The sequence below is a fragment of the Thamnophis sirtalis genome, unplaced genomic scaffold, assembly GCF_051295495.1.
Source record: "Thamnophis sirtalis isolate CommonGarterSnake01/CBP01778 unplaced genomic scaffold, rThaSir2_p1.2 scaffold_14, whole genome shotgun sequence".
NCBI classification, from domain to species: domain Eukaryota; kingdom Metazoa; phylum Chordata; class Lepidosauria; order Squamata; family Natricidae; genus Thamnophis; species Thamnophis sirtalis.
In genome coordinates, this window is record NW_028261394.1 from 16,920,273 (window position 1) to 16,947,733 (window position 27,461).

The 27,461-nt window shown below is 44.1% G+C and overlaps 1 protein-coding gene across 4 annotated transcripts in view; it reads left to right on the forward strand.

Annotated features, from left to right (window-relative positions):
* Positions 1 to 27,461, forward strand: part of RBFOX1 (RNA binding fox-1 homolog 1) — a 722,992-nt gene that overhangs the window by 659,105 nt on the left and 36,426 nt on the right. For all 4 annotated transcript variants that reach the window (XM_087729108.1, XM_087729106.1, XM_087729107.1 and 1 more), the window contains one exon: positions 1,917 to 1,981. In XM_087729108.1, coding sequence (XP_087585234.1) covers positions 1,917 to 1,981 — 65 coding nt within the window. The remainder of the gene's footprint in view (positions 1 to 1,916; positions 1,982 to 27,461) is intronic.

Below are 27,461 nucleotides of genomic sequence, written 5' to 3' on the forward strand. Positions count from 1 at the left end.
TCAACATTTGTTTATCCTGCAGACCGATTTGGCTTGTGAAAGAACCCATGATTAAAACAAACCACAACTTAGCATGAACTCGCATTGCTGTTGTCTGGCTACAGCAATGCAAGTTCATGCTAAGTTGTTGCACCAATTACTGACTTCCCAACTCATTCCTGAAGCTGGTTTTTTTTAACGATGGCTTTTATTACATTAACTATAATTGATTTGGTCTTTGCAGCATGCTAAACCATTCACCGTGACATAGTGACATACTCTGTCAAAGCATTTTCTGGTGTACTTGGCCTTATGTCTCTTTCCTCTGCTTTCTTATCAAGGCTTATTTAAGACATTTAAAGATATTTGTAGTCCTCTCTGTTCTGACCTAGGCTTCCTGAGAAAGCATAAATCACAATCTTAGTCCCCAAACCCTCTGTTATTTAGACGGCTGTGAATTATGATCATTCACAGCCCATAATGATTCACAAAAAGCCTGTGAAGATTCCAACAGATGTCTGCTCGAGTTGACACAGTCTTTCAGGGTAATGTTGATAAGCACCTATCTTTATCTCCCATTGAAAAGCTGCCAGAGACCTAACTGCCAATTAGTTTTGCAAGGCCAAACAGAGCACAGAATCAAACAGAGCTTTTCAGACCTTGAACTGACTTGATAAACTAATTGCTTCCTGCAAAGGGTCATGTCCGTTTGCTCCTCTTTTATGTCTTATGGGAGGGGCCAATCATTTCCAAGCCTTACTCCCGAGTCGCCCTTTTTTCCTTAATTGTTCTTGCCTTCTGGCAGCTCTGCGCATGCTCACACTGGGAAAAGGCTCACACTGTTCTTCTGCCTCGCTGATGTCAGACTCTGGAGGGAGCGCATAGCTCCCAGATGGCCCTGGCCCCCTCTCTGCCTCCGTCGCAGAGCCCTGGTCCGAGCCTTTTCCAGACTCCAGGACTGGCCCATGTTCCTCCCCAACCTCTTCACTATCCGAATCTGCTGCCAGCTCCACAGGCTGCTGGCAGACCACAACACTCCCATACCTTGATGAAATATACTTCCTTTTGGAGTTCCCACCTGAGAAAGCTACCCATAAGTTTATTCCGCAAATTGCCTTTCCTTTCAAGCCCTGCCTCTGAGGTTGACATTCTCCTGGAGGCCTTTTAGCCATTCAGCAGATTGTATCAGCAGGTTTCCAAATCTATCATTTTTCAAATTGGGGGCTCTCTCCAGCAGAGCATCCCAAAGGTGCTTTTCAAAAGGCAGTTGGACTCTCATAGGTTTTTTTTCCCTTGAAAATATTTTGCTTCTCATCCATTCAGTTCTGAGGTCAGAACTGAAGAAGCTTCTTGGATAAGAAGTGAAACATTAAAAAAAAACTTAGAAAGTCCAGTTGTCTTTTGAAAAGCATCTTTGGGTAAAACCACGGACTGAATGATTGACAACCCCCATAGACATTGTCAGTGTTTGTTGCATAAATTCAAATCCAGAAGCACACACAGATAACTGATGCAGTAGAATTCATTAACTTCTTTATATACATAAGAATAGATAAATAAATGTACAATACCAACAGGTGATTCTTCCAAGTGAACACAAGGCAGGAGAGTTACAGGCAAACACAAGCAGTTGGCTCCATTTCAGCAGAGAAGCCAGACAGATTGCTAGTTTACTTCTCAGAGCAGCAGACTGCTTAAGTTTCTGTTTCAATTCTTTGCACAGACTCAGATCTATTTAAGCTCCCATTGGCTGACTTAGTTGCTATGCATATTCATTGGCTGACCTTGTTCCCATGTCTCTCCCAGTCATGAATATTTTAACAGACATCTCCAGCAGAACATGAAAAACCTGAAATGGCTTATTTTGTAGGGTTGGGGGATTGCACTTGGCTAGCTCTCTGGATTTCTCTTCTGATTATGAAATCTTTGTGTTGCAGGGGGGGTATGCAGCCTATCGGTATGCCCAACCTACTACCGCTACCGCCACTGCCTACAGTGATAGGTAAGATTTCCTTTTATACTGAATAGATCCTTGACTTGGGAAGCACAACGCTCTTTGGACTCCACCTTGGCTTTTGTGTCACCATGATTTTTCCTTGCTCCATGCATAGCAAGAGCTTCTAGACTTGAAATCCATGAATAGCTGTGACCAAGACTGGATGGTTCTTCTCCAGTGAGGTAGCCTCTATCTGTTCAGTATCTGTGCCCATTGTTATGATAAACAGCAACCCACATATCTGGAGGGTACCAGTTAAGGAAAGTGGAATTCACCTATTCTTCTATCAGGGCAAAGTCAGAAAACTGTACAAAAAAGATAAGCCCTTGCAAAAAGACATGTTCCCCCAAAACAGTACATTAGGGAAATGGGTATGCAGAAGCAGTAGAGGGTACATGAAAATGCAGGTGCCTTTTCCTGTGGCTTTTGAAAATATTTACAAACAAGCATGAAAATTAGATGAAATAAACAGAGGATAAGGAAAGTGAAAAGCGGAGATTGCTATCCCTCCTCTCTTCTGTAGTGTTATTTCCACAAACATATTTAAACCCTTAAGCCACTGAATCAACTCTTGGTATCAGAAGCAGGATGTACATCAAAGTAAGTCTGCAAAGCATTCATTCTGTAACAATGTACGCCTGTTTGGGCTCTGCTCAAAAATAATTTTTAAGTGTCTTAGTTACTGAGGAGTAAACCTCAACTCTCACACCTCCAAGTAAACATACCTAAAATTGCCCTGTAAACAGAGCGTGCTTAAGCTGGGTCCTGATTTAACTTTTTTCTGAGTGCTACAATGCGCTTAACCATGAATGTAAAAAAAAAAAAATCCAGCTGTTTTCGATCAAGACATGAAGCCGTAGCAGAAACCTAAACCAAAATTAATGGTAAGCATCTAGTTGCAGCTTATTGCAAAAAAATGCAATTGCAGAGTCGTTCGTCCCCTGTGACCGTGATGGCGAACCAATGGCACACATGCCAGAGGTGGCATGCAGAGCTCTCTCTGTGAGCATGCATACTGCTGCAAGCTGCTCTTCTGCTTTTCAGCATGCATAGGCACACCAGCCAGCTGGTCTTTGTGGCTGCTGGCCCAAAACAGCCAAAAAACAGGCAATTTTTCAGGCCAAAAAACAGGCGATTTTCCAGACATTTTCAGGCCGTTTTAGGCCATTTTTTGGGACAAAAACAAGCAAAAAAACCAGCATAAAACAGGCATGTGCACCCTGGCCAGCTGGTCTTTGGGTTTCCAGTGCTCCTTTGCACACAAAGATCAGCTGGCTGGCACGCATGTGTGTGCTGGAAACCTTAAGACCAGCTGGCCGGTATGCATATTCCCACTGGTCAGCTGGTCTTCGTGTTTCTGGCACTCCGGCCAGCGCACATGCACACGCATGCATGCATGTTGCAGTTTGGGCACTGGTTGGATATCACTGTCCTAGGAAAAACTTCTGTAACACAGTTATTGATTTCATTGGGGGAATTAAATCTATTATTCAGTGTCTCCCTTTGGAAAACCTGGAGTTTCTCACTTCTGCCCATTAGCTGGAAATCCACAAGAACAGGAACATCACGGCATTGGCAAATACCCAAGAGGGCATTTGCAAAACTCCCAAATTAAATACTAGTTTATAATGTTTCTAAAATTAAAGCAGCTGAAATCTCACGGGATTGTGAAATCTGGTGAGAGCTGGTGATTCATCTTTGCAAATGACATTGAAAAAATAATAATAATCTGCCTTGGAGGCAAGATAGCTGAATTCTTGAGATTTAGACATTTAAAAAAACCAAAGAAACTGATGCACAATAAATTTTCAATCTGTACCTTACAGCCTCAAAATAAATTCTGCAGAAATCAAATACGGTCCTTTTAAATACCAAACGGAATGGAAAATCCCGTTAGGCAAGAAGAATAGTTTTCTCCAGTTACAATTAAATCCACATTCAGTGCTCAAGAAGGAGAGAAAGAAAGATACGGCAGGGGAAAAGAGGTTCGACTGTTAGCTAAGAGAGGGGGGCGGGTTGCATTTCCATCACGAGACCAGACAAGATGATTAGAACAAGAATCAGATTTCAGAGTTGTAAAGATCTACTGTACCTGGAGAATATTTCCAAGAAGCGTTACTGAATGTTATTCCATTTTGAGGAAGAGACAAAAACCAAAAGTGCCTCTAAAGGTGAAACAGTTCTTGGGTCAGATGCCTAGTTTCTCAAAAGTGCTGTTCATGGATCCGTTTCTGAAAAGAAGTACAGATATATAGAGATTTCTATACTTATGTGGAACAATGAATGTTCAAGCTCTTGCATGTCGTGTTGCCTTCCCAATGTGCTTATCATGTCCTGGCAGTGAAGACACAGGTGCACACACACACATACACACACACATGCACACACAAACACAAACATGTTTGATGAATAAGACAAATTTTGCATGAGCTGGCTGAGGCATGCTGGGTTCTGACAGGTAAGCAAGCTAACCTATTTGTTTCGTTTCGTTTTCCCGGACATCTGGATTCTTAGCCGTATAACTCTGGTTCTGCTGTTTGTGCCTGTTGTGTAGATGGAGATAGGCTTGGTTTTCTTTTTTTCTTTCCTTTCTTTTTCTTTCTTTTCATTTCCTCTTGAGGAAAATGGATGGCAATGAAGCACAGCTCGAGAATTCACATTTCATTCCCATGAAGGTGTGTCTCGTTGAGCATGTAGTCGCTAAAAAAAAAGTACTTTCTCTGTGAGCTTGCGATGCTGAGAAGATGGCCTGGGTCACCGAGAGCCAACTGCCCCCAAGAGGTTTTAACTGACGTTACTTAAGAGCCTAAGCAGTAGACAAATAAAGTAGGAATGTTTCAAATGTGGGGAAATCAGGTCTTAGCGAATATCCTCTGGGTTCTCCATCTTGAGGAGCTCCAGAGACAGCAAGGAGGATGACATGGTAGCTGGGTGTACATCAAGGGATGTTCTTCAACTTGGTTAAATTAGAAGCCGTGTGCAGGAAAGCACTAAACAGGTTTGCTAATAGGTTAATTTTGGAGCAGAGGGAAAACATAACTTTATGGATATTGTCAGGGTTCCAAGCAAGACCCCCCAACGAAAGGGGATGGCCTTGACTCTAAGAGAAGGGAATGTTATTATGACTATATACCTCCCACACTCCATATAATCCCCCTCCCATTTTCCCACAGCATTAAATGCAGTAGGCCTGGAAGGCCCAATGCAAAAGATGGCTTCCAGCCTGACAAATATGACCTGAGGTGACATGAGGTTTTGATGTGGCCAATAGCAGCAGAGGGGCTACCTTAACAAAGTTATAAAACTTGTCTATACACCTGTAGGACATGGAGTATATGTGCGTTCTCTATTTGCGTATGCCTGGTCGGCTCTCCCACAAAGGGTTGTTTGATCAATTTGCTGGTCGATCAAGGGATGGAAGCTGAGGAGCATCATCTTCATTTCTTTTAGGTTGAAGCAAGCAATCTGGGTAAGAAACGTCAAATCTAGTGCTCCTAGGTGAGGAAGGACAAACACATGTTCATTTGGAATTTGATGGTCAATAGGAATATGCAGGTGGTAGCAGATGTGCAAATGGGGAGGGAGACAATGCTACTAGTAGTTTCTAGGAAAAAGAGAAGACCCTTGTCTCTACTTTTGCAAGGCACAGGGCAATGCGTAATTCATAAAGCACAAAACCTGGGCAGCCAGTGGGACTCACTATCCTAATCCAACTTCTCAGAAACCATTCCAAATTTATCCTAAAGATCCATTCTATTCCAATTTTGAAGGCTCTGGGGGGATAATGGGAAATGGCTGTAAATAATACCTTTGTGGGAGTTCCAATCTATTGCCAAACTGTCTGTGCAAACTACTTCTGGTGTAGGAAAGTGAAAAGTGGGAAGGTGGGGGAGGACTATCCCACTTGTGAATGAAGCATTTATGCTTGAGTTCTGTTGCCATGATTTTGCCTTTTTTAGATGTTTTTGGCTGCATGGTTGAGTCTTCGTAGACCTATTGTGAATAAAGCATCCCTTGGATTGCAGAACAGAATGCACTGGAGGACACGCAGGCAATGTTACTGAGACTGGCTTTGGGGAAAGCAGGGATATCTTTTGTGGTCCACCAGCGGCCAGTGGAGCTTGCAGCAGATTCGGACAGTGAGGAGGTTGGGGAGGAACCTGGGCCAGTCCTGGAGTCTGGGGAAGGCTTTGATGAAGGCTCTGTATCTGAGGCAAAGAGGGGGCCAGGGCCGTATGCCAGTTATCAGCTGCCTTCAGAGTCAGACATCAGTGAGACAGAGGAACAGCTGGAGCCTGTTCCCAGTGTGCTCATGCCCAGAGTTGTCAGATGAAGGGAACAGCTAAAGAACAGGGGCTGACTTGGGAGTAAGGCCACAGATGGATGATCAATGGCTCCTCCCAGAGGAAATAAAAGAGGAGCCAAAGGGGAATGGAGTTTGCAGAGACAATTAGTTTGCTTAATTGATTTGTGGCTGTCGGAGACTCCTTGCCAAGTTTGGCAGATATCGGCCTGTCAGCTCTCCAAGCCAAATACGGTCGGTGACTGTAAATCCTCCCTTGAAAGACTTTGCTGGATGTGAATGAGCAGAATTCACAGTAAATTAATAAAAGGGGTTTTTGTTGGGACCAGGAGTTTGCTTCATGCTCTAGATCAGAACAATATCTGCTTGGTAAAATGCAATGGCTTCCACAATCAAACTAAGCTGATCCAAAGTTGTCCACTCAATCTCAGGAAGAACTGTCCCAGGGTATTTCGAAAGGTGACCATTCTCAAATTTGCCCTCCCCGTTTCTCCGCAAGTTACCATTCAAAGGTAAATTTGGAATAAGGATGTGGAAGAAAAAAAAAACTACAGGTAGACAAGGATAAAAGTTGCCCAGGAAGTAGTCAAACATGTGATGCTTTGAGTACATTCCAGTGAGCAAAAGCAGATGTCAGTTGCTCATAACGATATGATTTTATGAGCCTTCAGTGACCCATCCTTGAGTAGTTCACTTATTCTTTGATCTGGTAGAGAAAGCTTGTTGTTCTCCCTGCCTTTGCTTAGAGGAAAGAAAGCAGCTGATCCCCACTCACTTCTGCGCCAAAGTATTGTGTGTGATTCTGTTAGCCCAAATCCACAAGTGCCTTGGCATTCATAATATTGCTCTCTCGATTTTCTAGTTCTACCGTTTCAGTTTTCTGTGTTCCTGTTGAACTGTGTTGCACAAGATCCCCAGAGCCTTGGGTGAGAACCCATTTTCAAATCCCAACCTTATTTATTTATATACTAGCTGATAACCCGGTGCTACCCAGGTATTTATTTATCCCAACCTTTCTTCCATGAACGTCGCCACAATTTCTAATGTTAGATTTTCCCCCTTACTAGAGGGAGCACCTGAACTTTACGGCATGCACATGTGAAACAGCCATCTAGTCTTCCTGCTACTAGTGTGCATGCAAGCATGGCGATCAGCATGCTCACGCTGGAAAACAGAAGATCAGCTCTTCCAGTTTCTGGCACTGCCTCATGCATGAAGGCCAGCTGATCGTCACACACGCATGAAACCCAGAAGAGGAACAGCCGTACCATGCGTGCCAGACAACATGGCTCCGCATGCCACTTCGGGCACACATGCCACAGGTTCACCATCATGGGCCTAGCATATCTTACAGTGCTGTGCAGCACTGAAGCTTCATGTTACCACACAGAACCTGGAATGGCATTTACAGTGTTACATTTTACCATTTAATGAGATTACTTCATTCTGAGAATCTGGTTGACCAACAGAATAGAATATTGTTGGAGCCAGCCGAAGCAAGTGATTAACAAGGCACAAGTTGCTTCCTCTATTTTTGAATTATAAATTATCCCTGGCATGCTAAACATTCAAATTCTCCCTTTATGTATAATTAGAATCACATTAATATTAGTCATTTGCATAATTGCAGGTACTTTAAATGGATTTAGTTCATTTGAGTATTATTTGGGCGCGGGGGGGTGTATTTGAATAGGTGTATCCCCAACAGAATCAAGATTTTATTTAAATGGTTAGTTGCAAATCCATTAAAATTTCCTCTTTTTTTTTTCTCTGTCTAGGGGAAATTTTAAAATGACTTTAAATAATCTAAGTAAAGAATACTATGCAATAAAGCACCTTATGCATATATGGCTTTTTCAAATTATATTTTAGTTGCTAAGTAGTAGATTCTCTTTATTAACTTTCTACTATATTTCCCCATTCAAGGAAAGATACAGTTTTTTGCTTTGCCTGAAATAATTTCTACATTCCTTGAGGACACTGATTTCTTCTAAGTAGTAAAATAGAGCAAAACAATATTTTCTTCTCGATTTACCCTTCCTTTCATGTCCTTTGCTGTGAGTTTACTATATTTAAAAGTAATTATTTAAATTAGTTAAATCTTCCAGAATTGGGTGTATAGAAAAATAGACAGAATAGAATATTCTTTACTAGCTGGATATCTGTGCTTTGCGACAAAACTATGGATCGGTCAATGCAGGAGAAATCTGGTTCATTCCAGTTCAATGCATTGGCTCGGTGGTCAGTGATTGAAACACATAAGGGAATATCACTCCTGCAGCCTTGAGTCCGAAAGCAGTTCTATGGGTTGAAGGCGTAGACATTTTGGTAATGAGCTCTCGACTGCTCCTGAGTGAAGGAGTGGAACGTCTGCCAGTTTGAACTGAGGTAACAGAAATTGAGGCAACTGGCAGTTGGAACAGAGGAACAGAGTTATTTTCAGGTGGGGAGAGGGAGTAGAACTCCTTAGCATCAGAGCGTGTTAATTACTGTATAAGAAATACTAATGATCTGATAGCCATTTTGACAAATCCTTTCTTAGCAAGTTCCTGGAAGCTGAGAGGAAGATGCATACCAAATTTCAAGTTTGTAGTTTTATGGTTCTGGAGATTTCATGGTGAATGAGTGGTATTTGGCTTTTATATATCTATAGATTGGCCAAGTGTGATTGGACACACAAGGAATTTGTATCTGGTGCATAAGCTCTCAGTGTACATACAAACAACCAAGTGATAAGTCAGAGATCATAAATCATAAGATACAATCATAAATCATAAGATACAAACAACAACAACAACAACAACAACAACAACAACAGATAAATCATAATACAATATAGAAGAAGGTAGTAGAAAAGATGAAAGGTGAGAAAGATAAGAAGATGAGAAAGATAATAGCAATACAACTCTACTATGTGGGTAAATATCTTTAGGCATAAGGCAATGCTGTGAAAGTTAGGATGGCACATGGGGGGAAAAAACTACCATATTTTTTGGAGTATAAGATGCTCCGGCGTATGAGACAAAACTTAGTTTTTGGGGAGGAAAATGAGAAGAAAAAAAATTCTGCCTCTGCCTACCAGCATCCATGGTATTCAGCTGACACATGGTAACAAGGTCAGCCAATGAATAGGAATAACAACTAAGTCAGCCAATGAGCGCTATTTGGACTCTGAAATTTGCTTTGTGAGCAACAAGGAGATAGGAAGGAGCCTAGCTTAGCCCAGAACTGAAAGTGAAACTGCTTGTGCTTTGCTTGTATTTACTGCTACCTTGGAAAACCTGCTTTTGGTAATGTATTGTATATTATTATTATTTTGAATCCTGCTGAATCAGTTACTTGTGTGTGCTTTCTCAATGTGATTGCTGCTGCAAACTCTGACCATCCAGGTCAGCTTCAGCATTTATTGCAGCCCAGTGACGTGCGGTGAGGTTCACGGCTGGTGAGGCAAGTGGGCAAAAGCCGCCCTATGTCTGCCAGTACCAGCCGCCCACGTCGGGGCTTCGGGGCCAGCTTCAGTGGGGGGCGGAGAAAGAAGGGAAACCCGGGGCTAGGCAGTCCACTCATACATACGCACCCCCGACCACATACTTCCCTCTTTGCAAAAAGGCGAAGTCGAAGCAAAAGCGGGGTAAGCAGAGCCAGACCCGAAGGCAGTTTGAGGGGGTTAAAGAGAAAGCGAGGGGCCAGAGAGGAGTGGGGTGCAGTGCTTCTTACCCGGCTTGGAGAGGCATGGACAGTGGGGTGGGGGACTCCCGACTCGGTCCTCCTCCCTCAGTGGCCTCTGAGTCAGGGCAGAAGGACGGCTGGAGAGACTCGGGCGAGCAAGCCGCACACAGCGCTCCGAGAAGCAGCGGCACAAGGGGTGCCCCTGCCACCTTCCAGCCTCCCTCTGTCTGTCTCCTCCCAATTCATGTGGCAAAAAGAGGGTTTAAAGGGACCGGCAGGTGGCGAAAGAGAAAGCGTCCTGGCACTTTAAAGTGCATGCCGCCTTCCAACCATACAGCGAGACACGTCCCGTTTTATGTCTGGAAGCCTCGACATGAGCGCCAAAGATGAAAGCAGCCTCAATGCCTGGCAATGCTGCTTGCCCCCCGCCTCCTCTGACCCCACCGCTGTGTCCAACAGGCCAGGCGTCTCACATTTATGGCCGACATAAATGCAAGACACCTGGCCTGTCAGACATAGCGGCGAGAATGTCCCTGCTGCTGCCACGCTCCGCCACCTCACCCCCCCTCCTCTCACCCCACTGCTGTGTCCAACAGGCCAGGCATCTTGTGTTTATGGCAGATATAAATGCGAGGCACCTGGCCTGTTGGACACAGCAGCGAGAATGTCCCTGCCGCTGCCACGCTCCGCCGCCTTGCTCTCCGCCTCCTCTGACCCCACCTCTGTGTCCAACAGGCCAGGCGTCTTGCATTTATGGCAGACATAAATGTGAGGCGCATGGCCTGTCGGACACAGCGGGGGAGCACAAGGCGGCAAAGAAAGGGGAGAGGAGGAGGAAAGGGAGAGGGGAGCAGGACGGGGCTCCCAGTGGGGGAGAGAGGGCTGCCCCTCTCTTCTCAAACAAACTCTCTCTCAAATTGAGAGTTTGTTTGAGTGAAGAAAGAAACACATGCACACACAGACACAAACACACACAAATTCCTCACAATAAAAAATTACAAATTAAATTACAATAATTTTGAATTCCCCCCCTCCCTCTGTTCGATCCACATACTTTTTCCAGCTGTGGATTTCAACTCTCCTCTTGTCTGCCCATCATGATGAAAATGTAAAAAATTAAATAAAAAAGCAATTTAGGCACGATTTGCTGCTCCCAGATCAGGAGGTGGGAGAATCACGTGCCTCCCTTGCATAAGGAATTTTTTGCCTTTTAACCCTTGCTTAACTCTGAGCAATGGTTAAAAGGTGAAAAATTCCTTATGCAAAGGAGGCCCATAGTTCTCTCGCCTCCCCCTGCAGTTAGCACTAAGCAGACTTAGAGTTATCCACTGTGACTCTGGAGTCTGGCAGCAACTACCTTAGCCTTTTTAATTATTTTAATTATTCTTTTCTTTTCCTCATGACACTGGTGAGGCCCTGCCTCCCCTGCCTTTCCTGACTGCACATCCCTATTGCAGCCTGATTCAGTACAGCTGATTGGAGGGTGGATCTGGCTTCCAGAATACTCCCAATCAGCTGTTCCAGGCTGCAGGGATTACCACAGACCACCACTGCCTCCATGCCTTGCATTTTTGGCATCTGGTGGGGATGGGTAGGGCTACGTTCAGTGTATAAGATGTACCCAAATTTTCACCCTCTTTTTTGGGGGAAAAAGGTGCATCTTATACTCTGAAAAATACAATATCTTTTGGTCTCCTTGCTTTGGCACGCAGTGCCTTATAGTGGTGTTCAGAGGGGAGAAGTTGAAACAATTTATGTCTAGGATGTAAAGGGTCAGTAGGTATTTTCTTCAGGGATGTGATGGCTCAGTGGCTAAGATGCTGAGCTTGTCGATCTGAAGGTTGGCAGTTCAGCAGTTCGAATCCCTAGTTGGGTGGCCCAGCGGTTCAAATCCCTAGCGCCGCAGAACAGGGTGAGCTCCTGTTACTTCTTCCAGCTTCTGCCAACCTAGCAATTTGAAAGCATGTAAAAAATGCAAGTAAAAAAAAGGAACCACCTTTGGTGGGAAGGTAACATGTGCGTTGAGTCATGCCAGCCACATAACCATGGAGAGGTTTTTGGACAGCGCTGCCTCTTCAGCTTTGAAATGGAGATGAGCATCACCACTAGAGCCAGAAACAACTAGCATGGATGTTCAGGAGAACCTTTACCTTTACCTAGGTATTTTCATATCCCTTTTTCTGGTTCATGCAGTAAGAGGGCTGAGAAAATATCTACAGACCCCTCACATCCTGGACATAAAATTTTGGAGGAACTAATATGCTGAAAAGAATTCCTTTAAAAACATACTTTCTGGCAAGAATATAATTGAGAATCATCAGTTTATGATAAGATTTTAATATAATTTTTTTATATCTGATAGGATGCAGAGGTTCTATATAAGGAAACAGAAGAGTCAGTGTGAAACGTGGAATTTTGAAGTGAATGAAGCATAGAATAATGACAAAAGAGGGAGTCAAGCTGTTCTTTAAAGCACCTAAGGGTAGAACAAGAAGCAATGGGTGGGAACTAATCAAAGAGAGAAGCAACTTAGAACTGAGGAGAAACTTCCTGACAGTTAGAACAATTAATCAGTGGAACAATTTGCCTCCAGAAGTTGTGAATACTCCAACACTGGAAGTTTTTAAGAAGAAGTTGGATAACCATTTGTCTGAAGTGACATAGGGTTTCCTGTCTAAGCAGGCAGTTGACTAGAAGACCTCCAAGGTCTCTTCAAACTCTGTTATTCTGTTTCTTGATTAACTAAGCCCATTTTTGAAAGGTTACTATTATTATCCTATAGTAGCCATATGTCATATTGCTGAATTCCTAATTTGCATAAGTTTGACCAAGCTTAAAAAGCATTAGGTAGCTCTTAATGAAAAAAGAGGCATTTCTAGTATGGAATAAGATATTTCCCCCCATGAAAGTGAAGTAATGGAGGAGCAGATTGGATGAATGGCATGGAAGTGAATAAATAAGTGTGACTTTGTTATTCCAATATCATTTTGGATATAAAAAACAGTTGGGTCTGATTTTCACACACTTCAAACCTCTCTGCACATATGGCATTTAAATGCTGGCACCATAGAAAGTAGAAACATGGGACTTGAATCTTCCCACCAGGGAGGATTATGTTTAGAGAACTTTTAGTAGTCTCCATCATTGTCCCTTTCTAGAGGGCCTTAAGAAGAAGAGAAATCCTATCATTCGCTGCTACAGCATCCACAAATAAGAATGAACTGGAAACACACCTTTGTGATCAATTTATTTTTAGGAAAGAGAGTGAGAAATGAATGCATGAGATGCTGTAGGGGAAGGAATGGAAGAACTTGGGGGTGGAGTTAACAAAGGGATCAGCCTACAATCCAGTGGTGGGATTCAAATAATTTAACAACTGGTTCTCTGCCCTGATGATTTCTTCCAACAATCAGTTCACCAAATTGCTCGGAAGGTTAACAACCGGTTCTCTCGAAGTGGTGCGAACTGGCTGAATCCCACCACTGCTACAATCCCTAAATAGCCACAAGTGAGCTAAGTCCCACCCCTTTGAATTCTATTGGCCTATTACCTAACACCTATCAAATGCTAACTGTTAGTTGAGAAGATGTTGAGACCAGAGGTGGGTTGCAAATCCCAGCACTACCGATTCGCTTGTACTCACGTGCAACATTTTTGCACCAGAGCAGAAGCTTCTGTGCATGCCCAGAAGCATCTGGGTGGGTGGGTGGAGCCTCCTGGCACCACCACTACCAGTTCGCCCGATCTGAGCCAAACTGGGAGCAACCCACCTCTGGTTGAAACTCTGGAAAGATGTTGAGACACTGGAAAGAGTGCAAAGAAAAGCGACAAAGATGTTTCGAGGTCTGGAGGCTAAAACATACGAAGAATGGTTGAAGGAATTGGGTTTGTCTAGTCAAGTGAAAAGAAGGCCTAGGGGGGTGCAATGATAGCAGTGTTTGAATATTTGAGGGGCTGCCACAAAAAAAATAGGGGGGGGGGAAATCTACTTTTCAAAGCACTAGAAGGCAAGACATGAAACCATGAATGAAAACTAAACAAGGAGAGAATGAACCTAGAACAAAGGAGAAATTTCCTGACCATTAGAACAATTAAAATAGATTTTGACAGATCCATCGCATTGACTTGGGGAATGGCTTGCTTGAACTGAACCCAAAAGTGGGCTTCTTTCATATTGACTTGCTACTTCCAAACCCTCTCTCTATTTTATGATCTGGTCCATTGCATCTTGGAAGAAAGTAAGAGAATGTCAACTGTGAAAATAGGAGGGATTAAGAGTGGATTATCTGTCATGATTTACAATCAAGCCCTCTGTCTTGGAAGATAAGGGATCTTCCCATCTATGCTATTTTAGACATGGAGAATTTGTGCAGCTCCCATTTTCCCACCCCACCCCCAAAATTCTCTAAGCCCAGAAAATCTGATGTATCCATGCATTTATGCATTTAGGTCATTTAGTATTTCTTGAATGTGTGAAATAGATATAATTGATATCAGCTTGGGAAAGTAGTATGCTTTTCTCCCACCCGTTTTAAAATTGTAGCATTAACACCTTATTCTGGTTATTGTACAATGTTACTATCAAGCCTTGATGTACTCAAGGCTTTAAATGTAGGGTTTCTCCATAAATTTACTTTTAGGGATTAGACCAGTGTTTTTCAGTTTCAGCAACTTTAAGATCAGAGGTGGTATTCAGCAGGTTCTGACAAGTTCTGGAGAACCAGTAGCAGAAATTTTGAGTAGCTGAGAGAAGTGGTAAATACCACCTTTGGCTGGCCCCAACCCCATCTATTCTCTGCCTCCTGTGTCCCAGCTGATCAGGAGGAAATGGATATTTTACAGTATCCTTCCCCTGGAGTAGGGATGGTGTGGGGATTTTACAGTAACCTTCATCTGGAGTGAAGTGTGAATGGATCTTTTACAGTATCTATCCCTTGGAGTGGAGAGGGATGGATATTTTACAGTATCCTTCCCCTGGAGATGGGTGGGAATCAGTGGTGGGTTGCAAATCCCGTTTCAACCAGTACAGTTGGAATGGGGCCGGCAGCCTCCGTGATGCTCCTTGACACTCCAGCTGCTCCATGGAGCGTTGCGTAGGCACTGTATGTGCCATGTGCTGCGCGGAAGCGCAAAAGCTTTTAAACTCCAGTAAGAAGCTCGGGCGGGAGGGTGGGCCCTCTGGAGCACCGTACCGGAACAGTATCCGGTGCTCCAGGCTGGCTCAGGTATGCGCGTACTGGGGTGTACCGCCTGCAACCCACCACTGGTGGGAATGGAGATTTAACAGTATCCTTCCCCTGGAGTGGGGATGGAGTGGGGATTTTATGGTAACTTTCCCCTGGAGTAAAGTGGGAATGGAGATTTTATAGTATCCTTACCCTGCCATGCCTACAAAGCCACGCCCACTTAACCATTAGTAACAAAAAATGGAATCCAACCACTGTTTAAGATGTGTGGAGTTCAACTCCCAGAAGTCTCTCGTCCTGACTGGTAGATTCTGGGAGTTGAAATCCACCCATCTTCTAGTTGTGGAGGTTAAAAAACTTTGGATTAGACAAGCCATGGCTCAATCTGGACATCATGGCCTGATCAAGGAGCCCCAGGACTCTGCAGTGTCATCTCTAGCCAGGAACAAGGGAAAACATGGTTTACTTTGCAATTCAAGGCATGAATTGCATAATATTCCAGTGTGTTCACATCAGTGAATTATTTGTTCTCTAATATGTATCTTGTTTGTCTTGATTTGTTTTGGTATTACTTATCAGGCATTAAAAATGTACGCATGAATGAAAACAAAAGTACAAAATGCATCTTGTTAGGTAACATTAATTCCCTGAAATAAAATATGTTCTTCAGCTATTGGTCAGATCAGAAACACAGAATATGTGAATGGGTGTGGAGATACATACAGTGTGTTTGTGTGTGTTTGTGACAGAGAGAGGGGGGAGGGAGGGAGAGGAGAGAGAGGGGGAGGGAAGGAGAGAGAGAGAGAGAGAGAGAGAGAGAGAGAGAGAGAGAGAGATACAGAGATAGAGAGACAGAGAGAGACAGACAGAGGGGCAGATGGACAGACAGGCGGATCTCAATGTTTCACAGCTCTATTGATGGCTACTTGACCAGGAAACCTTCAGGGAATCCCAAACATGCAGATAAAATAAAAAAAAGTTTAAAAAGAATAACCCAGGGGAAAAAACCAATGGCAAACTAGAAAGAAGACAACTGCAAATCACTTCAGCATTTTGCCAAGGAATAATTTAAAGTTGTCCTTGAAGACAACTCGAGAGTCACATTTTGATTGCATAGCTTCTCCTACAAAGAATGGCCCTTTCTTTCAATAGCTATTTAATCCAGGTTGGATTAAAGCTAAATCATGCCGTGAATGGAGTACAGGGTGCTTCATATTCATGGTTTGTCCTAGGTAAACGTTTCACAGTCCACTTTGTCGCAGCCCACTGAGATGTTTCTATTTCTACACTGTCATCTAGATACATATCAACCAACGTTCTTTTGTCCTTTAAAGAGGTAGCCTTTCTCTTCTCAGTTTTGATGGTGCACTTCAGGGCTCAGATTGAAAATTTTCAGCAACTGGTTCTCTGCCTGATTGCTGGGTGGGCGTGGCCATGGGGGCATGGCCTATTTGGCTTTCTGCACCATGGCAAAAATGGCCTATCCCAGCAGTCGTGGGTTCCAGATCTCGGTGCAACTGGTACGGTGCAACGGGGCCTGGCGTCCACCACATGAATGCGCACAGCTCACGCACACATGCATGCAGCGCTCGCATGCGTCCTTACCTTCTGGGACGCCTCCACAATGCCTCTGCAACACTCCAGCTGCTTGGCAGAGTGTCGCGCAGGTGCTGTACGCTCCGTGAGTGTGCACAGAAATGCCAAAGAGCTCAAATACAGGTAAGGAGGGCGGCCAGGTTGGCCCTCCAGAGCACTGTACCGGAACGGTACCCTGTGCTCCTGGCAGGCACCGGTACATCCGTACCGGGGCATACTGCCTGAAACCCATCACTGTAACCTGGGCTCCAAAGGCCCTCAGGTGGCCAGAAATGGACCTGTTCTCAGACCGTATTTCACCCTCCCCAGTCTGGAGAGGCTTTTCTCGAGCCATTAGGAAGGTGAAAATGGCCTCCCCTGGACTCCAGAGGCTGGAAACAGGCCCATTTGTGGACTTCCGGTTTATTTGGTAGGCCTCTTTTTCACCCTTCTCAGGCTCCGGAGACTTTCCTCAAGCCTCCAGGAAGGCAAAAATGCCCCCCCCCCGACTCCAGAGGCCTGAAACAGGCCTGTTTCCAGACTTCCAGTATTTCCGGTAGGCCCATTTTTCGCCCTCCCCAGGCTCCAGAGGCTTTCCTCGAGCCTCCTGGAGTCTGAAAACAGCCTCCCCTGGGCTCCACAGGCCCTCCAGAGGATGGAAATGGCCCCATTTCTGGAATTCCAGTACTTTCGGTAGGCCCATTTTTTTGCCCTCCCAGAACCTCCATGCGGGCCCTGGAAGGGGAGGAGGTGGGTGGGACGGATCAGCCAGTTCATGTAACTACTGGTTTGGTGAACCAGATTAAAATTAACAGCCAGTTCACCCAAATCAATCCAAACCGGCTGAATCCCACTCCTGGTACACTTCCACATTTAAAAAACAAAGCCATATTATTTTTACTGTACTATTTTGGCAGTGAGCACCTGAATTCTGTACATTATTGCTTGTCAGGGAGGCTCAGGGTTAAGCCCTGAAAAGAAGTAGCTTTAGGATCAGAAAAAGAAACTTTAATTGCGGGCACCAACACAGGCCTTGCAGGAAGGAGAAGCACAGATGCAATACTCTCCTTCGATGTATATTTTATCCCCGGTATATCATTGTATCTTAGGAACACATAGCTAGGAATCATCAGATGTTCTTCTACTTGCTGGTTTCTAACCAGAAGTAGTTACAAAAAGCCCAAATGGAGATTGTATGACTTTCCCTGCAAAAAACACAGGCATTTATTTCAAATCTTAGACAATAATTTGTTACCAGGGATCAAATCCTTTGCAGACAATTCTAGGATGTCTGCTGACACAGACATTGGGATTAACTTTTTTTATGCGTACGTAACACTAAATCCTAACGGGCCCAGTGGCTAAAACTGAGCGGCTCAGTGGCTAAAACACTGAGCGTGTCAATCAGAAGATTGACAGTTTGGTGGTTCAAATCCCTAGCGCCGTGTTATAGAGTGAGCTCCCGTTACTTGTCCCAGCTTCTGCCAACCTAGTAGTTCAAAATGCAAGTAGAAAAAATAAGAAACACCTTTGACGGGAAGGTAACAGCGTTCTTCAGTATTTAGTCATGCAAGCCACATGACCACGTAGACGTCTTTGGACAGTGCTGGCTATTTGGCTTTGAAATAGAGATGAGCACTGCCCCCTAGAGTCAGAAACAACTAGTACATAGTGCAAGAGGACCCTTTACCTTTACTTTTAAAGGAGAAAAAAGCAAAGTAGACACTTTGCTCAGACACACCATTACATAGGTAGACACATAAACCTTCATTCAGAAATCTAACAGCATTTTTCCCCTATTAAACAACAATTGCAGTATTTCTTACATGAACTTAGTGGGTCTGTCAACATATTCAAGCCATTCTGAATACCCATTGTCTTCTGTATGTTATCTAGGACATCCAGCCAACACCGTTTCAATGTTCCCACATACTATAGACATAAGGTTGTGTCCTGGGATTGTCTTCAGACAATGCACTCATTTTGCTATGACTGTTCAACCGTGGGTTAGCATGAGACTCTACATGCCAAGACATGCTGTATTCCCAAGATAAGATATACCGTAAGACAGATATCAAAAGACTGAAGACATTCCTGGGCATGCAGGCTAAAAATGTAAAAAAGTGGCTGGTGGCACGGTCCATTTCTCATCATTGTGCACCAGAGATTCATCTATCTCTTATTGCCTGTGCAATAAATTATCCATGCCACACACACCCTTATTTCTCTGAGCCATTAATCACTTACCTCCTCCTTCATTTAAAACTATACAAAACTGTACTGTTTTGAGGTTAGTTTGTATATCTGTGCTTAGTTGGTTGAGAATGCCAGCATCACATCAGGAGTGAAATTCAGCAGGTTCTGCAAACTGGAAGCAGAAATTTTGAGTAGTTTGGAGAACCGGCAAATGCCACCTCTGGCTGGCCCCAGAGTGAGGCGAGAACAGAGATTTTGCAGTATCCTTCCCCTGCCACGCCCACCAAGCGACATCCACCAAGCCACACCAAGCACTGTTCCCTCTAAGGTGCGTGGATGCGCGGATGCGCACGTGGCAAGAAAACCCTGTGCAGCAGTTTCTAACTGCCGCGCAGGGGCCTCACGAAATCTAGGGTTAGCATGGGCGCGGGGATGGCGGCAGGAGCTTACCTGGCACAGCTGGTCTCCTAGGACCTCCTAGACACCAGCTGCGCCACTCATTACCGTCAGTCGCCCAGTGTTCAGCAAAGCAAACGTGGGGAAGTCCTTTGCAGGCAGCTAGAACTGGCCGTCCACAAAGGACTTCCCCAGACTTTTTTTGATGAGCACGGAGCAACTGACGGTAGTTTGTGCCGGCTGCGGCTGCTCAAACTAGCGTCAGTCGCCCCCGTCTTCAGCAAAGCAAGCCCGGGAAGGTCCTTTGTGGGCAGCCAATCCTAGCCACTTGCGCCCGGCACTGCAGCTGAAATAAAACCCCAAAGCCCCTGCCGCCACCAGAATATCTGCTGCCTCCTCCTCCTCCTCCAACAGCACTGCCGGATTTGCCACCCGACGCTGCAGCTAAGGTGAAGCTGCCAAAGCTCCCACCAGCACCCCTGCCCAGCTGAGGTTCCAAGAGGAGGGGGAGGTACATGGGCAGGGGCACCAGCGGGAGCTTTGGCGGCTTCACCTCAGCTGCAGCGCTGAGCATCAAATGTGGTGGTGCTGTTGGAGGCGGAGGAGGCGGCGGCAGCAGTTATTCTAGTGGTGGCGGGGGCTCGTTGGCATCTTCAGAGGCAGCCCACTGAAGATGGAGCAGATCCACACAGATGACGTCACCGCAACATGACTGGAGGAGGAATTCTGGGAGTTGAAGTCCACAAGTCTTAAAGCTGTCAGGTTTGAAGACCCCTGAGGTTTTTTTCCCTAAAGGGTTATAGGTGCAAGGATCTTGTAACTTGACACCTTTATCACTTGCATGCTTCAATGCCAGAGTTTCTGAGCCAACATGACTGGAGGAGGAATTCTGGGGGTTGAAGTCCACAAGTCTTAAAGCTGTCAAGTTTGAAGACCCCTGGGTTTTTTTTCTAAAGGGTTAGGGGTGCAAGGATCTTGTAACAACAGATTTAAGATTTGCATGCTTCAAATGCCAGACTTTCTGAGCCAACATTTTGATTGCTAAGCAGGAGCGTTGTTAAGTGATACTGATATTATATAACACTTTTAATTAAGTGGGTACCTTGAATAAACATAACTTTGAGTTTCAAATAATACTGATTTCGTTGTTGTCTTAGGTGACAACTGTGAAAAAAATTCAGGTACTCAGGCATGAAAATGTGCCGCTCAAACACTATACTTTTCTGCTCACACTGAAAAAAAATTAGAGGGAACATTGACACCAAGCCATCTTTAAAAACTCCTGTTCCTGCCCATGGCTTCCCAGAAGAAACAGGTAGAAGAAAGGTGATATTCCTAAGTTACTTTAAAGTACACAAGAAGTAATGCGTGGAAGCTTGTTAAAGGTAGATTCCACCTAGATGTAAGAAGAAATTTTCCGACAGTGAGACCAATGGAATAGCTTGCCTCCCAGAGCTGTGGTGCTCCATCACTGGAGGTTTCAAAAAAGAGATTGGAGAACAATTTGACTGGGATGGCATAAGATCTCCTGCATATAGGAGTCCTGAATTTGGACTAGAAGACCTCCAAGTCCCTCCAAGCTCTATGATGCTATAGTCTCCAGCAGGGGTGAAATGCTACCAGTTTGGACCAGTTCGCCCAAACCGATAGTAAAAATGCTACTCATTCACCTGAAGCGGTAGTTAAAAAAATTGCTACGCGTTCACCGAATTGGTAATTTCAAAAAATGCTACTGGTTTGTCAGAAAATGCTACCGGTTCAGACAAACCCGTTTTTCTGAAGATCAGCTGTGATACAAGATTTCCTGCTTTCTAGCTACCATATTTTTTCAGAGTATAAGATGCACTGGAGTATAAGAGCACCAGGGTTTTGAAGAGGCAAATTAAAAAAGAAATTGCACTCTGCCGACCTCCCCAAAACAGCACATTTTTTGCAAAAACAGGACCATTTATTTCTCAAAAAAGGCATGAATAGACTTTAGGAGGCTTGTAGAATGCTCCTCGTGAGTGGGGCCTCCCCAAAATGAGCAAAAAATACCCTGCTTTTTGCGAAAACAGGCCTGTTTTTTGTCAAAAAAAATTGCATGCATAGCCTTTAGGAGGCTTATAGAGTGCTCTTGGGGGCTGGGGGGGGGCAAAATTAAGCAAAAAAACAGCCCAGTTTTCACTCATTTCTCCCCTCCCCAGCCCCCAGGAGCACTGTGAAAGCCTCCAGAAGCTGTGCACAGCCATTTTGGTGAAGGGAGCAGGGTTTTGGGAGCCAAAAAATACTGTATTCAGTATATAAGACGCACCCAGATTTTCAGCCTCTTTTTTGAGGGAAAAAGGTGCTTCTTATACGCTGAAAAATACGGTAATCTAAATCGTGTGGCACAACAGATACCTCCCCTTGCTGTTCGCTTACCTTTGCAGGTGCGCTTGATAGCAGGCTCTGCCCACCCTCCCGGACATCATCACATCTCTTTTTGATGCTCTGAGCATGCGCAGAAGGTCCTGTGTGTGCACTCACATTGCTACCAAACCAGTAGTAAATGTAAGTAGTGTCTGATCTCTAGCTTGTTTGGAGGATATATAAACTCCATATAGGACTAACTTGGAGCAACTTCAGTTCCTCTAAACTCCAGTTTTCAGTAACACTTCCCTTGTACACAGTTGGTCACTGAATTCTTCTCTTAATTAGAGGACAAAAAACAAAAACCACCTCTGAAATCTCATCTATGTAATGTTCCAAATAAAGTTGGGCCAAGTCTTGCACCAAAATAGCAAATATTATTTTTCTCCTCCTTCTTCCATGAAGATTACATACATCTTCGAAATTGCATTTTTCCCCTTGAAAGGAAGATGGGACCTTACGGGGGAGGGGGGGAGCATCTACCTTCTTGTATTTGTTTTCTTTTAATTATTAAGATTACCGCCCAACATGGTGTGACCTGTCTTGACCATTGCATGTCATATGGATAATCTTTAAAAGGAAATTCAGAGAGATTGGGAGCTCTAGGTTGTTGAATTGAATAAAATACAACAGTGACTGTGAGAGGCACCTGGGAGTCCTAGTGGATGATCATTTGAATATCAGCCAGCCGTGTGCAGCCGCCACCAAAAAGGCTAATACAATCCTGGGTTGTATAAACAGATCACATGAAGTATTAGTGCTGCTTTACAAAAGCCTTAGTAAGACCACATCTGGAATACTTCAGCCAATTTTGGTCACCACACTATTAAAAAGATGTTGAGATTTTGGGAAAAGTTCAGAGAAGAGCAACTAAGATGATCAAAGGATTGGAGACTAAAACATATAAAGAACAGCTGCAGGATTTGGGTCTGGCTAGTCTAAAAAAAAGAAGAATTAGGGGTGACAGGATAGCAGTATCCCAATACTTGAGGGGCTGCCACAAAAAAGAGTGGGTAAAATTATTCTCCAAAGCACCAGAGGGCAGGACAAGACACAATGGTTGAAAATTAATCAAGGAGACAAGCAACTTGGAATTAAGGAGAAACTTAACAGTGAGGACAATTAACCAGGTGAATAGCTTGCCTGCAGAAATCATGGGAGCTCCATCACTGGAGGTTTTTAAGAAAAGTCTAGACCAGGGGTATCAAACTCAAGGCTCATAGGCTGTGGGATGCTTAAATCCAGGCTGGAAATATCAAAAGACTAGGGCATGGTGCCTCTGGTGACTAAAATGGGCTGCATGCAGACACCCCCTCCCCCGCACCTCATTTTCATCCTCCATGGCCTCCTGCAGCACTCAGCTGGCTGAAAAATGGGCCAGAAAATGAGCCTGAAAACAGGTGGCAGAGTGCTCCAGGAGGCCATGGAGGACAAGAACAAGGCACAGGGTGTGTGTGTAGACCCCCCACACCCCATTTTGGCTGGCAGGGTGCTGCAGGAGGCATCTGTCCTCTCCCCGTCCCCCTCGTCAGCCCATGGAGGAGAACTACAATGCTGATGTGGCCCTCGAAGAAATCCAGTTTGACACTCCTGGTCTAGACAATCTCTTAGATGAAATGGTATAGGTTCTCCTTCTTGAGCAGGGGGCTGGACTAGAAGACCTCCAAGCTCCCTTCCAGCTCATTCTATTCCATTCTAAAACAGAATAACCTAAACCTTTTATTTCCAGTAAATTCCATAGTTATACTTCTATCCATTTCCTTTAATTTATCTCCACCACTCTTTTTAATAAGTCCCAGTTGTAAATGAAGTGGGGACATGTTCCCCTTTGTGACAACTGAAAAAAAAAGATTTTCTGATTTTGAAAGGTACTTCAGCTGGCACAGTGGGAAATCTTTCCCTAACCCAATAATAGGGAATCTTTTGCGTTAATTTAGCTCTTACTTTATGAATGGCCTACAAACACAGGCAGTTATCCACTATAGTTTAAAACAGCAGGAATGCCACATCTCGGATGTGTGTAATTGTAGAAGGTAATGTAACTGTTTATGGAGGATCTCCTCCCTCTTCCATGTTACTTAAGATTACTTACATGAGCTGCTTCTCTGGTAAATTGAATAACAATCTGATTAGCCTCAGCCTTCAGATTCTCCCAACGCCAGCGGTGGGATTCAGCCAATTCGTACTGGTTCGGGCAAACTGGATGCTAATTTTACATATGGTTTGCCGAACTGGTAGTTGCATGGACTGGTTGGGTCTGCTCACCCTGCCCCTCCCAGGAGTCTCCACGCAGCCCATTTTGGATGCCAGGACCCAGGAGGCTCTGGGAGGGTGAAAAACGGCCTCCTGGAAGTCTGGAAATGGGCCCACTCCTGGCCTCCGGAGGGCCTTCGGAGTCTGGGGGAAGCCATTTTCACCCTCCTGGAAGCTTAAGGAAAGCCTCCAGAGCCTGAGAAGGGTGAAATTGTTCTCCCCCCACACACCATGGTGCAGGAGGATGAGTAGGACACACCATCACCACATCCACCAAGAACCACACCCCTGCAAAGTTGTTTTTTTCCAAAAGGCAACTGGATTGTCTCTGTTTTTCCTTGAAGGAGTCTCTCACCTCTTAATTCTCATCCAAGAAGCTTCTTTGTTTCTAACTGAATCAGAACTGAAGAAGCTTTTTGGAGGAGAAGTGAAACGTCTTCAAGGAAGAACAGAGAAAAGGCCAGTTGCCTTTTTAAAAAAAGCACCTTTGGGGTAACCATGATCTGGTTGACTGAAAACCCCCATAGATTTTATCATACTCAGACCCCAAAAACATACGTATTTGATCATGTATAATAGTAGAATCCTCCTCTGAGTAAACCTCCCAACCCCTACCAAATGCCAACAGCTTTTCTGCTGTTGGGAGATGAATGTGAACATTTAAATGAAAAATCATTTTTCTGGGTGGTTCTTGGTCCATCTGCATAGAGATGACTGTGAAGTTGTATTTGGATAACTGACCAACTCAAAGAGTACAGATTTGGCAGATGTCTTTGCAGTGGTTTGCTGCTGCCGGTTCGGACTGGTTCGGGTGAGCAGTTGGCCCCAACCACCTGCCCCTGCCTTATCCTGTCCTATATTTTCCTGTTGTTCAGCTCAGCTGATTTGCGTGACACAGAGGATTGCCATGCCTCAGCTCAGTGGTGAAATCTAAACTTTTTTACTACCGGTTCTGTGGGTGTGGCTTGGGGAGTCATGTGACTATGTAGTGATGTCACTGGGGGATCAAGACAGAAACTCACTTTAACAAGGTCCTGCTGGAGCAGGTTTGGACTAGATGACCTCCAGGTCCCTTCCAGCCTTGGATTATCCTCTGAAGCTGCGTCTAGTGCCAGGTTTGTAGGCCTTCCTTCCTCTCCTTTTCCCCTCCCTTTCTTTCTTTCTTACTTTCTTTCTTTCTTTTTCTTCTTTCTTTTTCTTTCTTTCTCCCTTTCTCTCTCTCTCTCTCTTTCTTTTCAGCACCCCCCGCCCCCTGTTTTTGGCCCAGCAGGCTTCTGCTAGGTGCAAAAACAGACACCACCCAACCCCCATGTTTCTGGAGAATCTGTAGTAAAAAAAAAGCTTAAAAATGCTTTAAAAAACTTTTTAAAAAAAGTTCCGAAGATCGGCTATGTATCGTGCGATCATCGGAACTGTTTTTTTTTTTTTTTTTTTTTACTTTTTAAAGTATTTTTTTTACTACCGGTTTGGACGAACCGGCCCAAACCAGTAGTATTTCACCCCTGCCTCGGCTGTTTTATTCACTGGTGCTGCAGTAGAAGGTAACTTAAAATGGGCATTTTTTGGTACACGATCACTGAATCGGTTGTTAAATCAGTTGCAGCCCACCTCAGTGTCTTTGTATATCTCCCAAATTGCTACCTGCTACAACAATGATGTGTTCACTATTTGTTAATGCGCAACTCACATAGTAGAATAGTTGTCTATGCATGAGTGATTAATTCATGGCGTCTGTAACATATGGCCAGCTATAACCCATTTCAGGTTAGCTATTTCCCAATTCTCTTTTTTTTTCTTCAAAAAAAGAAGAAATCCGCCCAAAACAAAATCCCAGGGAATTTTTGGAAGCCTGGATTAGTGTTCTCACTTATGTTAATTTGTTGGTAATCAAATCCTAGCTAAGATCTTATGTGTTGACAGGAATCAGAAAACACTTTGATGTATCTTCAGATATTCCAACTACACAGAATAAAATGGATTTTTTTTTAATGAGAGTAAGAGGAGAAATATATAAAAAAGTCCTGTTTGATATCAGTTTCAGCTGGTTAAGCTGAGAAACTGGGACAGAGCCAATTATGAGAAATATGTTTCATTGCCTTTCAAAAACCCTCTGATCTGAAAATCTCTTTCTCTCCCCTCGCATTTTGCTCACCTATTGCACTTGAAAAATGTAAGGAACATTCACTGTAGTTGGACTCCAACTTATATCTTTTTTTTCTCCTTCTGTTCAGTTGTGTCTGATTCTCAGAGATTGCCTGGGAAAATTCCCACAGATCCCTTGGCAACATTTTTTCAGAAGTGGTTTGCCATTGTCTCCTTTCTAGGGCTGAGAGAAAGTGACTGGACCAAGGTCACCTAAGTGGCTTTGTACCTAAAGTGAGACTAGAACTCACAGTCTCCCAGTTTCTAACCTGATGCTTTAGCCGCCACACCAAACTCCTTAACTTATATCCTTCTGAATAGAATAGAATAGAATTAAGAGTAGACTAGACTAGACTAGAGTAGAGTAGACTAAACTAGAATAGAATAGAAATAAGAATAGAGTAGAGTAGAGTAGAGTAGAGTAGAGTAGAGTAGAGTAGAATAGAATAGAATAGAATAGAATAGAAAAGAAATAAGAGTAGAGTGGAGAGTGGAGTGGAGTGGAGTGGAATGGAATGGAATAGAATAGAATAGAATAGAATAGAATAGAATTCTTTATTGGTCCACACAAGGAATTTGTCTTTGGTGCATCTTATAACTTATATCTACCGCCATTGTAATCATTATTATTGAGTGAGTTCATTCACAGCACCTTGAGGTCCACACCTCAAACTGTAGAGTTTTTCTACATATTATTTGTCTGGGTAGGAATATTCACTAAAGTTGGACTTTTGCTTATAAACTTTTTTCTTCTTCTGTTCAATTGTGTCTGATTCTCAGAGGTTGCCTAGGCAAGTCTGCCCTGAGTCCCTCCAGGGAATAGGGCAGCATACAAGTCTAATAAATGGAAATGGAAGTCACCCGTAGTTCCTTTGACAAGATTTTTCAGAAGTGGTTTGCCATTGTCTCCTTTCTGGAGCTGAGAGAAAGTGACTGGCTTTGTGCTCAAAGGAAGATTAGTACTCATGGTTTCCCAGCTTCTAACCTGATGCCTTGCACGACACGGTAGCTTAGTGGCTAAGATGCTGGGCTTGTCAATCAGAAAGATCAGCAGTTTGGCGGTTCAAATCTCTAGCGCCGCATAACAGAGTGAGCTCCCATTACTTGTGCCAGCTTCTGCCGACCTAGCAGTTCGAAAGCATGTAAAAATGCAAGTAGAAAAATAGGAACCCCCTTTGGTGGGAAGCTTCTGTGTGCCTTCCGTGTGCCTTCAGTGTTTAGTCATGCCGACCACATGACCATGGAAATGTCTTCGGAGTGTACTGGCTCTTCGGCTTTGAAATGGAGATGAGCACTGCTCCCTAGAGTCAGGAACGACTAGCACTTATGTGCAAGGGGAACATTTACCTTTAACCTGATGCCTTAGCCACCACAC